This window comes from Dendrobium catenatum, unplaced genomic scaffold (genome assembly GCF_001605985.2).
Source record: "Dendrobium catenatum unplaced genomic scaffold, ASM160598v2 fragScaff_scaffold_537, whole genome shotgun sequence".
Taxonomy (NCBI): Eukaryota; Viridiplantae; Streptophyta; class Magnoliopsida; order Asparagales; family Orchidaceae; genus Dendrobium; species Dendrobium catenatum.
In genome coordinates this window covers 302,873-318,040 of record NW_021318999.1, presented here as the reverse complement: position 1 = coordinate 318,040, position 15,168 = coordinate 302,873, and the positions used below count along the sequence as shown (strand labels likewise).

General features: G+C 34.2%; 1 protein-coding gene across 1 annotated transcript; it reads left to right on the top strand.

Annotated features, from left to right (window-relative positions):
* Window positions 1-2,403: 2,403 nt before the first annotated feature.
* LOC110109405 (protein TPLATE) lies at window positions 2,404-14,867 on the top strand. The gene is made up of 7 exons (XM_020840472.2): window positions 2,404-3,767; window positions 5,484-6,080; window positions 9,444-9,805; window positions 11,275-11,578; window positions 12,421-12,540; window positions 12,767-13,219; window positions 14,074-14,867. Exons 1-7 carry the CDS (start codon window positions 2,655-2,657, stop codon window positions 14,590-14,592), a joined length of 3,468 nt encoding a protein of 1,155 aa, XP_020696131.1. The 5' UTR covers window positions 2,404-2,654; the 3' UTR covers window positions 14,593-14,867.
* Window positions 14,868-15,168: the final 301 nt, after the last annotated feature.

The following is a 15,168-nucleotide window of genomic DNA, read 5'->3' as shown; positions in this document are numbered from 1 at the left end:
TCCGTAATAAAGGTGAAATTTTAGAAATATTATAATAACAAACCAATATTGCATCATATATTAAGAAAATGTCATATCAAAGGCATTAACTACACTCTTATAATAGAGCTAAATAATCAGGAGGTTGGAGTGTCCTAACAAGCATAAATTTTCTCAGTATCTCCACGTCTTCTTTCATTGTTGTGTCACACTAAATTCATACTTAGTCAAAATATGCTTCTTAACATTTTTTTAATAATAAAAAAATTATCAACGGCTTTATTTTTATTTTTTAAAATAGTTTTTTTAGTAGAAAAATTAAAATTTTTGTACCAAAAAACTGCTTTAAAAAGCATTAAAAAAATATTTCCAATAGATCTCCAAAATAATGAATGATGTTGAATAGAGAGAAAACTAGCTGAGTCTGAAGCAAATTAAGATTCCAAAGGTGGAGTGAGGGGATGAACAAGACTTTGCCATCCATGTTGATTAAGACTTCAAAATCATAATTAATTTGTGTATGAATCATCATCTTAGATATATAATTGAATATTTGCTTTCACCCATATTACTATATATTTTAACCATATATAAAATTTTCATTTGATTAATATAAAAGTTAAAAAAAATGATTTTCAAATCTCAAAACATTCAAAAAAGTTGAATTGTCTCAACATAAAACTTATTATTATTATTTTAAACAAGGAAATGCTTAATTTGATTTCTAAGTTTTTTTAGAGCTTCTACGACCTCTATAGCTCTTTGATTCTTTGGTTGTTTGCGGCATATGACTGCTTCTGAGTAGATGAATATTTCAACACAGAGATGGTAGCCTATCATCAATGTTTTTTTCGTTGCCCTAAATTTAATCTATAAATATTTCTATGATTATTTCAAAAATTGCGACCATCAAAAGTTTGACAAATCAACTTCATTAGACGTATATTATCAATAGTTTTAAAATGATAGGCTGTAAGTGTACAACATAGACCTATTGGACTTGTATGGCCAAGAGTTTTGAAATTATATATTTGAATGTTATTTAGAGACATTGTCGGTGATAGATATAGCTAGACTACTGCCTCTTATGCGCACACACACACCTTTTACGTACCTTTAATAGGATTATTTAGTTGCTTTCATATTCATGGAAATGGGAAGGAGATCATATCTGAATCATCCAAAAATTGATCAGCAAGAAATAATTGTTTGTGGGAATCAAATCAAGTATTTTTCGCTATATTTTAAGATAAAAGCTCGTGTGAGCTCCATGCAATAAAGACATGCTAATTCATCATTTGCACTCTATCCAAATAATATTTTATAATGCCATTATCATCATAAAATATTATTTTATTTTTGGAGAATTTCAAATATAAGCTCACCATCATTTCAGAGATCTTTTAACTCCTCAATCAAAGGTTGGAGGTTAATGCTTATTGTACTCTTCTTCTAGAAGTAAATGTGATTACAAATAGGGGTGTCAATATTTGACACGACACGAAAACCCGACCAGGAAAACGGGTTAGACCCGAACCCGACCCGTGACCCAAAATTGACACCCCTAATTACAAATATGTAAGAAGTTAACTTTGGTGATAAGTTATATCGAGTAGTAATGACAAACAAAAATGAATATTAGGAAAATCTTTGGTATTTCTTCTATTACATGATCTATATAGATTTGCATCATAAAATTTATAAATTTTTTAAATTCAATATCATGACAATCAATTTTTATTACATTTTAATGCTATTTAGAAAACAATTTATGTATTTTGTAGTAACTATCAAGCACAGTCTAAAAATAATATTAATTTATACCTAGCTAAACAACAACATCAAGCTTTTATCCCACTACGTGGGGTCTGCTACATGAATTTTTTTTCTACATTATGTCATATTAAGAGTCAAATTCTCATTTAAATCTAATAAAATATGATATTTTTAATATTTTCTAATCAAGTATTTTTAGGTCCACCTCTATCTTTCTTATGATAAGAAAATCTATACATATACTTTTTTAATTGGGTCATCGGAAGGTAGCCATAGAAAAACTCATTAATTTTTTTTAAATGTTTTCTAACTTTAACGGATTATTGGGTGTGAACTAATATTGTTGATGAAGATTTTAGAAATTCTTATTAAATTTTTAGGTTTGAATTCAATTATCTTCAATTTTATATTTTTTTAGGAACAATTTAAATAAATTATAGATTCTATTTAATTTTTACATATATATAATATCTTTTTTATTAAAGTAATATGCAAATATATATGAAAATAAATATTTTGTTTTGGTTTAGAAATTAAAATGCTATAGAAACAAATATAAAAAGTTAAATATTAGATAATGTAAATATGTAAAAGGCGGTGGTATGTATGTAAACATTTCACTGATCAAATAAGCCCAAGCTTGTTGGGTTGGGGCTGGCCCGTTTCCCTCAACTTGAAAGGACCCATGAGCCGTGGCCCATTGATAGCTCTCAGACCGACGCGGCGTCTACCGTCGTCATTCCGTCACGAACTCCGATCACTCCCTCAAAACCGCGCAAAGAACAACCGCTCTACTCCTGCTCAGATCCGGTGCTCGTCGACAACCGGTGGCGACCATCGCCGGCTGAAGGTTATAGTTCTAACTAGATTCTAGTATCGGAACCCTAGACCCTCCGGGGATGGACATCCTCATCGCCCAGATCCAGGCGGACCTCCGCTCCAACGACGCCCTCCGGCAGTCCGGTGCCCTGCTACAGGCCTTACAGCAGTCGGCTGCCGGGCACGACATATCAGCCGTCGCCAAGTCCACTGTGGATGAGATCCTTGCTTCCCCTTCCTCCGCCGTCTGCAAGAAGCTCGCCTTCGACCTCATCCGCTCCACCCGCCTCACCCACGATCTCTGGGAAACTGTATGCTCTGGCGTCCGCACTGACCTCGACTTTCCCGATCCCGAAGTCGCTGCCGCGGCCATTTCCATCCTCTCCGCCGTCCCTTCTCACCGCCTATCCAAGCTCATCTCCGACTGCCACAAGGAAATCTCGAGCTGCTTTGACTCCCCCAGCGACAACCTGCGGTTCGCCGTCACGGAAACTCTCGGATGTATTCTCGCTCGCGATGACCTCGTCCTCCTCTGCGAGAATAGCGTCGGCCTCGTCGAGCGCGTTTCCAACTGGTGGATGCGGATCGGGAACAATATGCTTGACCGTTCCGACACTGTCTGCAAGATCGCCTTTGAATCCATTGGCCGATTGTTCCAGGAGTTCGAATCCAAGAGTATGAGCCGCCTTGCTGGGGATAAGCTCATTGACAGCGAGAATTCTCTGGCGATACGGTCCAACTGGGTCGTGAATGCCATTGATCTCGTTTGGAAGAAGAGGAACGTTCTGATACAGAGGTCGATGATTCTTCCGGTAGAAAGCTTTAGGATTACGGTTTTTCCTCTTGTGTATGCGGCTAAGTCCGTGGCTTCCGGTGCCGTGGAAGTGTTTCGTAAGCTCTCGAAGTCAGGCGGAAATGCAGTTGATACCTTAAGCGCGGAGAAGATAGTGGGGGTTTCTGATGTAGTATCGCATCTACTTCCGTTCTTGAGCTCTCTGGATCCTCCGTTGATATTTGAGGTTGGGATTAATATGCTGTCGTTGGCTGATGTTCCTGGTGGAAAGCCGGAGTGGGCTTCTGCCTCCATTATTGCGATTCTCACTCTTTGGGACAGGCAGGAGTTTTCCTCTGCTAGAGAAAACATTGTAAGAGCTGTGGTCAACAATCTCCACCTCCTTGATCTTAGCATGCAGGTATTTTAGCCCCCCATTATTTTGTATTTGCAATGGCTTTCATCTCCTTATATTCAACTGGGTAGTGAATTGGGCCTGAGAATTTAACTCAGCGACAAAGATAAGTTGAGAGTCCTTTTGGTTTTAGGTTTGGTTCAACATCAACAAGTAGACAAACAAGCCAGGTCTAGCTCAAATTGAACCTTTTCTCAATTGAATCAACCTAATTCAAGATTTGACCAAATTTTATGTGTATGCATGCATTTATATCAAAATCATTAGCTTTATTCCAACTATTTGGGATCTGCTCTAATGAATATAGGCACAAGAACACATGCATGCATGAAGCATGTGTCAGGGGCTTGCAAGGCTAGCGCTCCTTTGCCCGTTCAAGTATAGGATTCTCCAATCCTATGTACATCTTTAATTGTACTTGCTAACAAGAACTTCAGAGAAGATAACTCTAAAAATTCTTATTAGCTCTTGAGTTTGTGATTTTATCCAATGGTCTAATCCACCAATATTAAGTAGTGTCTCAAATGCCCATCCAACATTATAAATATAGCGACTATAGTTATCTGCTAGACTCGAAAAGCTTCTATAAGGTTCAGTAACATTCTTTGAAGTTGTAGGGCCTAATTCTATCTCATGTAAGATTCAACTTAACAAGAGATGCTCATGTGATTGCTGAGAGGGGCAGTGTTACATCACACTAGCATCCTTATTATTGTTCAAATAAACATGGATGTTGAATAAGTTAGCCAATTTGTTCAACTTTGGCCATTTTCACTGTCTATTTTAGCTATGCCCTTTGTTTGAACTGCTTCCATGAATGCCAAATGGTTTTTGGGGGCTCCTATCTTGTCTTGCTATTGGAAATCATTACTTTATCTAGGCTCGACACATTGTAGCCCCCTTTGTTTTTTTTTTAAATTTTTATTTTTACTGAAGTGCGTGATCAAATCCCTCAAGAAAGTTTGTCCAACAAGCATGTGTTGATGTGAGGTTCTTATGTGTTTGGAAGTGGATTTTCACCACTTCGTCTCTCTTTAATATAATATATAAATATTGTAATATAAAAAAATAATTTTGTTCATAATTTTTCTAAATATGCATTCTCAGCCCAAACTATAAATATAGTTAAACTCATCCAAAATTCACACAGGTTTTTTAGTCCTACAGGGGAATTTTAGGTAATTGTTTTTATATAGTTTAAAGTATAAATTACTAGCAACAAATCAAATTGTGTGATGTGACAGCTATATATTCTTATTGAATTTATTTGCATATGCCTTTAATTAATTTTTAAAATTTTAATAGAATAAAAATATATTATTAAAAATTTTATTAAATAAAATATAATATTTGTATAAATGGCTGGTTTAACAAAATCGGGACCGATTCGACAGTTTTTAGTTCAACCGGTAGTTCAAACCTGTGAGAGATTCGATGTGTATCTGGTTTTCAAGTTTGATCGGATAGGCAACTTTGCCGGTTCACAATCAAACAGGTTGAACCGACTGCTTCGATCTGATTTTTAAAACACTAAAATTATCCAGTACCACACTAATGTGCGTAGCAGTTAACTTTAAAGTTGATGTTTTTTCAGTACTTTTGCTTAAGTTATGCTCCTTGAAGAATGTGCTACTAATTGGTATTTTCTGCACTCTCTGTTCGTACAACTTTCAAGCTTTAATAGCTTTAACAGAGTTAGATAATGTCATTTTCATCCTGCAGGTTTCATTGTTTAAGAGGCTTCTTCTTATGGTGAGAAACTTGAGGGCAGAGTCAGACCGCATGCATGCTTTGGCATGCATTTGTCGTACAGCTATTTGTGTAGATCTGTTTGCAAAGGAAAGCGTGCGAAGAGGTCAAAAGCCTCTTCCAGGGACAGACATTACTTCACTTTTTGAAGATGTGAGAATATATGATGATCTAAACAGTATATCAAGTAAAAGCTTGTTTAGGGAGGAACTCGTTGCTTCACTTGTGGAAAGCTGTTTTCAACTATCTCTACCACTGCCTGAACAGAAAAATTCCGGTACTGAGAGCAGAGTTATTGGTGCACTGGCTTACGGAACTGGCTATGGTGCACTAAATTGGACAGAGTCAGCCTTGGAGGTTGTGGAAGTTTGTAGGCCTTGTGTTATGTGGGACTGTGATGGCCGGACTTATGCTATAGATTGCTATTTGAAGTTGCTTGTCAGACTTTGTCATATATATGATACAAGAGGAGGTGTTAAAACAATTAAAGATGGTGCTTCTCAGGACCAGATTTTGAATGAGACAAGACTACGAAATTTACAGCTACAACTGCTCAAAGATCTCCGTGAGGTTAGTGTCATATTATTTTTGAAGCAATCAGTATTCTTAGTGTGCTTTAGTGATTTATTTTTCTATTTGAAAGGTTAAATATGAACTATTGCATGTTAGAAAGCATCTTATAGTTTTTTTAAAATTAAACACACAATGAGAAAAAATTCTTTTTGTAATAATTGTAAGATGATTCCAGAAGAATGTTTTTTCTTGACATAGAATTGTAGTTATAGAAATATTTCTTGCGAGTATAAAAAACAGCCATCTAAAGAAAAATTATCTTTTAACAAGTTAGTTAAATTTGAAAGGGGATCGTTCATCTTCTGTATTTTAGTTAAGTTTTATTTTCTGTATTTTTATTGTTAACTAATGAGATTGCAGGTTTTTGAAATCTCTCATCTATTAGCATCCTACAAAAAGGCATCTGCCTAAAATTCTTAAAAAAAAAGTTTGGGCACGTTTCTATTTAGGATGATGGTTTCGGGTGAGTGAAATATGACTTCCTTGGCTTGATAATGATGGTGGGGTGAGAGCAATGACTCATGTAATAAAGGAGAGAAGGCGTGTGTAGGTTCACTTTCATTTAGGAAGACACCAATCCCAGCAGCCTCTAATTGGTGATTTCCCCCCCATGATTGGTATGGGTCATGAGACTGTTAAAGACCATTGGCTTAATCCTTAATAAAGAGATCTCTATCAATGTGATTACTGGTGGCAGTGGCATTCAAAACTTTTGAGTTGAAGCTGTAGTCATTGAGGTTCATCTTTGTTAGTACCCATCTCAAGGCAAATTTTCATATAGTAGACATGTTCAACGAGGCTCAAGCTTTTTTTTTTTTTTTCTTTTCATTCCATCATAGAACCTCCTAATGAGTTTGGGAGTTCACAGAGTCCGTGGAGGAGATGGAGATTAATGATTTCGTTCTGTCAGCATCGCCTAAGAATTAAAAGACCAGGAAGCTGATGGATGTGAATTTGAGATGGCTATTACCAAGGAGAAGTGGCAGGGTAGTCTTTGGAATGATAGTGCACTCATTATTTTTCAATTAGGAGGTTAGCAAAGAAATATTGGTGCTATAGAAAAACATTTACTAATCAGGTACAAGTTATAATGGATGTATTTTTTTATCATAATTTAATAATTACATTCATGAAATATTATACAATTTCAAAGCATCATGATTACATTTTATTTTTCATAAATGTTTGAAGTTTTTCATTCATGAGAAGACTAAAGCATTCCCAATAAACTTGGCTAGCTGGTTGTTGTTTTAATTTTATTAATATTAGCAAATTTCTATATATTAATGTATATGAACTTCTACATATTAAATGATACTGGTAGTTTTTTATTTTCCATTATCGGAAATGAATTTAACTTGACCTTAGCTATATGATATTGTCTGATTTCCTTGACATATTTTTTTTCAAAGTTAAAAGAAGATGACAAAACATATGAAAGCTGTTCCCAACTTCTAAATAAGATTTTGAGTTAGATTTACTTCTAAAGTCCCATTTCTATATCCTTTCTTGACAATTGTGATAATTTATGTTGCATACTTATGTTGTTTTGTTGTTTGTTTTGTGTGTGCATTTGTTATTTTGTATATTTGTAGTTAGTCAGCAGTTGTTGATCGATAGGCAATATGGAACTTTGGAGTTGTTGGAACAAGCGAGTAGAGGATTGTGATGTATCCAGAGATAGATCAGGCAACAGAAGTTCAACCAGTGGTGATTAAATAGTAACTTTAATTAGTTAAGTTAAATTTATTTAGTTAACAAATTGCATTTATGTTATTTTTGATAAGAAAGTAATTTGGTATTTCATAATAATACATATCTATTATTGTTATTCAGGATTATCTTCTTAACTCCTACGTGTAGCAAGTGTATTACTTGTTATAGTATGATTATATCAAGTATTAGCTTTGAATCCATATATTTTTATATAGTTTATGGGGATCATTTCAATGGAGATTTAATGTGAGATGCTCAGGTAGATGAATGGCTTAAATTAATATAATAAATACTACGTATATGATAAAGAATTTTAGTTGGAGCATTATTTAAAATTGTGCAATTTGAGACACATCTTGAAACCCTATTTAGGGTGAGGCTACACCTCATTGTGGGAGAAATAGGCATATGCATCAATTATTTGAGAAGCACAATCTGGTCCACCTTGAGATGCATGTAATGAGGCGCACAAAAAAAAAAAAAGTAATGAGGCGCACACCTCTGTTTTAGGGTTTACATGAAAATTGTGGAAGATGATGAAGATCATGTAATTATTAAAGATGTGTTATCGGATATGTTGTTTTTGTGGAAGACAGAGTTTTAACGATAATTATAAGATGAAGATCTCAATATTTTTTATAAAAGGTTAATATATTCATCATTTTAAATAATAATATTATTAAATTTTATTGATTTGGAAAGAAACTTTTGAATTCAGATTTTTAAGTCATAACTAGTTTATTTTAAGACATTTACTTATTTATTTTGAACATCTTATTTATGTTTACTTGTTTTTCAATGACTTCTTGCTTATGACTTTTTTTTTTATATTATTGTGAAAATTTTGAATTACTCTTAAATGCTTTATTGGGAGAATTCTAAGCTCAAATTTTAGGATGTTTCTTATTATTGATTCCTAAGGAAGATTACTCTTAAATGCTATATTTTTTATTCTTTGCAATTAATTTAATGCTTTAATTTTGAACCTTACCTCTTAAAATGCTTTCAGATCTACATATTTCCTCACGAAAAGTAAACAATTTGATACCCGATTGTACACTTTTAAATCTTGGGTGAGAGTGAAATTATTAGAAGATAAAATGATATTTATATGAGATAAATTTAAGCATCTTTGATCTATTATTCAAAAAATAATAAGGTAGTAAGAAGTCACTGATGGCTAAATTGAGCATAGTGGAAATGAGAGTTTTTAAGATGGATGTATGACAAAGCTAGGAAGGATGAATTGATGAATGATTATATTAGAGAGATGGTTGCAGTATCATTATATTAAAGATGAGCTGGCTGAAAATAAATTGAGGTGGTTTGGACATAGACAGTGGATAGTAGAAAATGCATGTATTAGATAGGTATATAAAATTAGTGTTGAAAGATTGTATGGACTAGGGCCTATGGGTAAACAGTTGCTAACAGAAATAGAATTTGTTAAAAAAGATTTTTAGAGAACAAGTTTAACATCTCATGTAGTACTTTCAATGAGAAGGAATGGAAAATTTAGATTCATAAAACCGGCCCGTATGCCAACCTAAATAGTTGGGATTAGGTTAATATTGATATAGATGATGGTGGTGAATTTCGTTTTCATATAATTGCTGATCAGAATAAATATTTGATTTTTATCAGGTTCATACACCAAGGATCTGTGCACGTTTGATTTGGTCTATTGCCGAACACTTTGATCTTGAAGGTCTGGATCCACTTCTAGCTGATGATCCAGAGGATCCTCTGAACATCCTTATTTCAAACATGCACAAGGTGTTATTCAGTAGTGATGCATCTGCAATCACTTCTAACAGGCTTCAAGATGTGCAGGCTGTCCTACTCTGTGCACAACGTTTAGGATCAAGGAATGCAAGAGCTGGCCAACTTCTGAGTAAAGAACTTGAAGATTTTAGAAATAATGCATTAGCTGATTCTGTTAACAAACATCAGTGCCGCTACATTTTGCAGATTATCAAATATGTGACTAGTCACCCAGAGAGAAGGTTAGTTTTCATGTTATTTCTGTATGCATTATTGGTAATTTCTCTGATTATGTGTGCCTCCTTTGTTTCATTGAATTTTGTGGTTATCTTTTTGTATGGATTAGTCTGATGCATAATATTTAATTAGCATTGATGTGTTTATGTATGCTACATGGGTCCTGCTCCCTCTCCTCCTAGATGTACATCTCCCTCTTTTTCTACAGCTTTAATCAAAAGGTCCTGAATTTCACATGCAAAATGGATCCAACTTCAATTCGATCATATATTGTGGTCATTTAATACCCTATGCCACTTTATAGTGGTTGTTAAAACTTCTATGCTACTATAATCTCTTCCTAGCACAGCTGAAAATTGAGGGCTATTGAATTGCTGTTTTGAATACATTAATGTATCAAAGAAGAAATATGTTCAAGTGAACTGAATTTGTGTACCGATCACTACATGAATTTACTGGCTATATTCATCAATGGAGAGTTATGCATAGTGAAGATTAAGGTTGATCTTGAACTATTATCTTCAGGAATAGTAGGCAATAAAAATCATATAAGGTAAGGATGTTTCTCATGTTTCAAGTGTTTCAAGTTGAAAATTCATTCATAAGAAATAAGTACTTGAACATGCTAATCCTAAAACTAGAATTTGGATGTGTTCTATCAGCTGGTTAGAAGTAACAAATTGTCACAATTTGCATTCTGAATGTTTAAGGCAATCAAACGGGTTAGCTGCAATTATTTTGTATGAGGATGATTTTAAATTTTCTTTCATGGAACTGATAAAATTGACGGGCAGCTTGTAAAAGCAAATGAGGTGTAGCTTTAAGATTTAGCAGCGATGTTGATCTCTGGGATAGAGTACTATTTTGATCCGAATTTGTGAATCCTTTCTTGCTTATCCTGGCTGAAGATGGTATTTCAACATTTTTTTTTATTTGGTTGTCCTTTATGGATTTATTTTTTAGATATTCTGTACTTTTGTTGTCTTCTGTACTTCTTGCTTACATATATTTTTCCCACTCTTTTTTGTTTGGTTATGATTATAGATTTTTTGGTCTTTTGGTTGTTTAGAACATGGCTCTTTAATATAGTAGACATCCTTCCATCACTTGCAACAGTAATTTCAAGTACGTGTTTGTTCTATCTTTTGTCCATATTTGTTATTAAATTAACGTAATGTTTAACACAAACGAAAGATTCATTTAGCAATAGTAATTACACAATTGTCTAGTTTCTTACCTGCTATTTTTTAAGTTTGAAATTCAGTTATCAGGTTCACCAATTTATGATCATCTTGAACTTGACCCTTTTTCTTGTGCATCTTAAAATACTTGTGTTTTATTTAAGCTACAAAAGTTTAATCATAGAGAAACTATGGTGCTTATTTTATTGTAATTGATGACATTGCTCTCTGTTATATTAGAAGCATAATGTTATAGTTTCTGTTCAAGGGATTAATTATTCAAAACTTTTCAGATGGTCTGGTGTAGGTGAAACATGTGGAGATTACCCTTTTAGCCACCATAAACTCACAGTTCAGTTCTATGAGGCTTCTGCAGCACAAGACCGAAAACTGGAGGGATTGGTACACAAAGCTATTCAAGAATTGTGGAGACCAGAACCAAGTGAATTAAGCCTTTTGCTAACAAAGGGTATTGAGTCTACTTACCTCAAAGTTCCTCCGAAGGCATATACACTCACTGGTAGTAGTGATCCTTGCTATGTTGAAGCATATCATTTAGCAGACTCAATTGATGGGAGAATTACATTACATTTAAAGGTTGTTCTCTATACCATGTTATTACTACGGTACTTCCTTTTTTCCATCATCTTACCAATGTTTACTTATATTTTAAAACAATCACTTTGGTTCGTTGGATGTGTAAAAAACATGACCTTTACAATATGCTTTTCAGTAGAACAAATTTTTTCATGAGAAAAATAGAATCTTAATTTTGATGCAAATGATTAGGATGGCTTTTTATTATTAACAAGAAGCCATGCAAGATTGTCCCATGTTTTTCGTTTTGCCTGACCTAGAACTTGAGAAAGGTTTATGGCTATGGGAATTTTACCAAGAATTTTAGGCCAAATAGAATAATTCCGTTATGTTATATTATATTTTTAGAGTTGTCTCAGGATTGTCCTTGTTGCAAGCCTTTTTTTTGCTTTAAACACTTAGTTTTCATCCCATTTTTTCAAGTGCCACTATTGTGAATTTTTTGGCTGCTCTACACATCAAGGTGCAAATGATGTCAATGGCATTCGTTATCCTCTCCGTAAGTGTTCAAAGTGATTTCTGTTCTGACATCATAGCTTAAAAAAGGAGTTGATTCTGAGAGAGCCTAATACTTAATTAGATCAGCTAAAGAGCTTTTGCAACGTTTATCTTACCATTGGACATGCTCTTGCATTCCTGCTCAATATGCTTCTCTTTTATTTATTTCAATTATATTCCTATTTTTGCCGACTCTGAAGCTAAATTATTTTCCAAGTGTCAATCCTTTCAATCGTGAATCTTCTCGTACTTGTTTAGGTCAAATCTTACAACAGTTTATTTATAATCATTATTCCTTATGCAGGTTTCGTGGAGTAATAATCTGGTTTATGTTGTGAATGCAGATTCTAAATTTGACTGAACTAGAGCTAAATAGGGTGGATATCCGGGTTGGACTTACTGGGGCTCTTTATTTCATGGACAATTCTCAAGGAGTACGACAGCTACGGAATCTTGTTTCCCAGGTATCTTTTTCTAGAACATGGATAGATTTTGACAAAAAAAATAAAAAAACATGGGTAGATTTTGACAAAAGCATGATCATGCTAATCTTTCTGCAGAGAATATTAATAGTATGAAGGATCAGAATGTTTTTAATGCTTTTCCATTTCCCTGCATTTGAAACTTGATTGGAATTTATTCTAGCTTCAGCCATATATGATGTCAATCTGATTTTCATTTTTAATGTAGGATCCAGTTCTTAGCAGTGTAACAGTGGGTGTCTCGCACTTTGAGAGATGTGCACTTTGGGTTCAAGTTCTGTATTATCCTTTCTATGGAAGCGGAAATGTTGACTATGAGGGAGATTATGCCGATGAAGAAGCTCAGATCATGAGACAAAAACGTACTTTGAAGCCAGAACTTGGAGAGCCTGTGATACTAAGATGTCAACCTTACAAAGTTCCATTAACTGACCTCCTTTCACCTCATAAGTGTTCGCCAGTTGAATACTTTCGGTTCTGGCCAAGCTTGCCAGCTATTTTAGAGTACACAGGAACCTACACGTATGAAGGTAGTGGTTTCAAGGCTACAGCTGCACAACAAAGTGGGGCTTCACCATTTCTGAGTGGGCTAAAATCGCTCTCATCAAAACCTTTCCATCAAGTGTGCTCACACCTTATCCGTACAGTGGCTGGCTTCCAAGTAAGTCCTTGTTTTGCCCACCATCTGTAATCGTTTCCTTACGATATTTTAAATTGCCACATTCTTAAAAGTTGATTCTCAATAGCCATTGTGATAAAAGAATTATTAATTTTAAAAGTTTCCACATACTCACTTTAAATCAACAGCCACCTCATTATACTTAGGCTTCGTTTGATTATTTTGTACATTTACCTAAAAGGTAGTTTTAAAACCGTTGTTTGAGAGAACGGAGTTTCTTAACAGAGAAGTTAATATCATAAAGTTTTTGAAAACAGTACAAAAACAACGGTATTCAAAACGTGTTTAAGAAAAGTAATTTCATCAAACAAATAATTTTTTTCTGCTTTATCGTTGCCAGACAGAAAAAACAATAAAAACGGACAAACAAACGAGCCCTTATTGCATAATAATAATTTTGTTAAAATGATTTTTAAGGTTTATATATGAGTTAAAATCAGATATTTGAAAGAGATGATTATCTTAGGCATATGATCGTCTTGTTCCCAATTAGAAATTAGCAGTAAAAAAAAAATAGCATTTGGAGATTTGAACATCCACACTAAAAAGTGGAACAAACATCTATTAATAAGGTGGATTGATAAAACCATTCTGATAGACTTTTATAAAGAATGACAGATGAAGGATAACATGACGAGCAAATGAGTTGAGAATCTCATGCGGTATTGACATAAAAGATTATCAAGTCTTTGTCTCATTACGTGAGGTCAGCTAAATGATTAATAAAGCCAATTCTAAATACGTGGGGTCGGAACTCAATAAAATGAACTCTTCCTTGTAATGATTGGAATAGAAAACTAAAATCTGAATGATCTTTGCCAATCTTTGTCACACAGTTGTGCTTTGCTGCAAAGACTTGGTTCGGGGGCTTCTTGGGAATGATGATTTTTGGTGGGAGCGAAGTGAGTAGAAATGTAGATCTGGGTGACGAAACCACCACAATGATGTGCAAATTTGTTGTACGATCCTCTGATGCTTCCATTATTAAGGAAATAGGTTCAGATATACAGGGATGGCTGGATGACATTACTGATGGCGGTGTCGAGTACATTCCAGAAGAGGAGGTGAAGATTGCAGCTGCTGAGAGGCTAAGAACCTCCATGGAAAGAATAGCACTGCTCAAAGCAGCTAGACCTCCCCCTCAACTTCCAAAACCTGAAGAAGAAGAAGAAGAGGAGAATGAAGATGACGAAAAGAAAAAGAAAGAGGAAGAACTTGACGAGAATGGGAAGCCAAAAGGGCCTTCAACCCTATCTACTCTGACTGCAGAGGAAGCAGAGCACCGTGCGCTACAAGCTGCAGTTATTCAAGAATGGCATATGCTGTGTAAAGAGAAACCCATCGCTGCCAATTGAGGCGCTGGTAATTAATCCTCTTTAAGTTTTTATATCGTTTAATTTACTCCATCGTTTTAGAGAAAGCTGATATTAAACATTATAGAGGAACACCAAAGCCAGTATGGAAATATTCTAGCTTCAGTAAAAGAAAATCATTCCATAAAATTATTTTCAGCCATTCCAAAGTACGCTTTGTTTAGAAAGTTTTAATTTTTTTTTTATTGAAATTGTAAATGAATATCATCTGTTGAACATTTGTTGAGGTTAATCAAGATGTGTCAAATCATTCGGTATACAGTAGTTCAAATAGAAAAGTGATATGATACGTTCCGATTAATCTCCGGACACTATGCCATCCAGTGTCTGCACAAAATAATTTCTCATGAAAGGACCATTTGAAATCTGAATTGAACATCAAAGAGTTGAAGGTGATCTTATTCAAAATTATAAAAAATAAAAAAAAAAATAAAAAAAATCTTCAAGCCTTATGATTTATATGATGCATTTTGTCAAGCATTATTAATAATTAACTAAAAAAATATTTATAAAATTATAATGAAATATAATAATCCAATAAGATTGTGACTACTGACA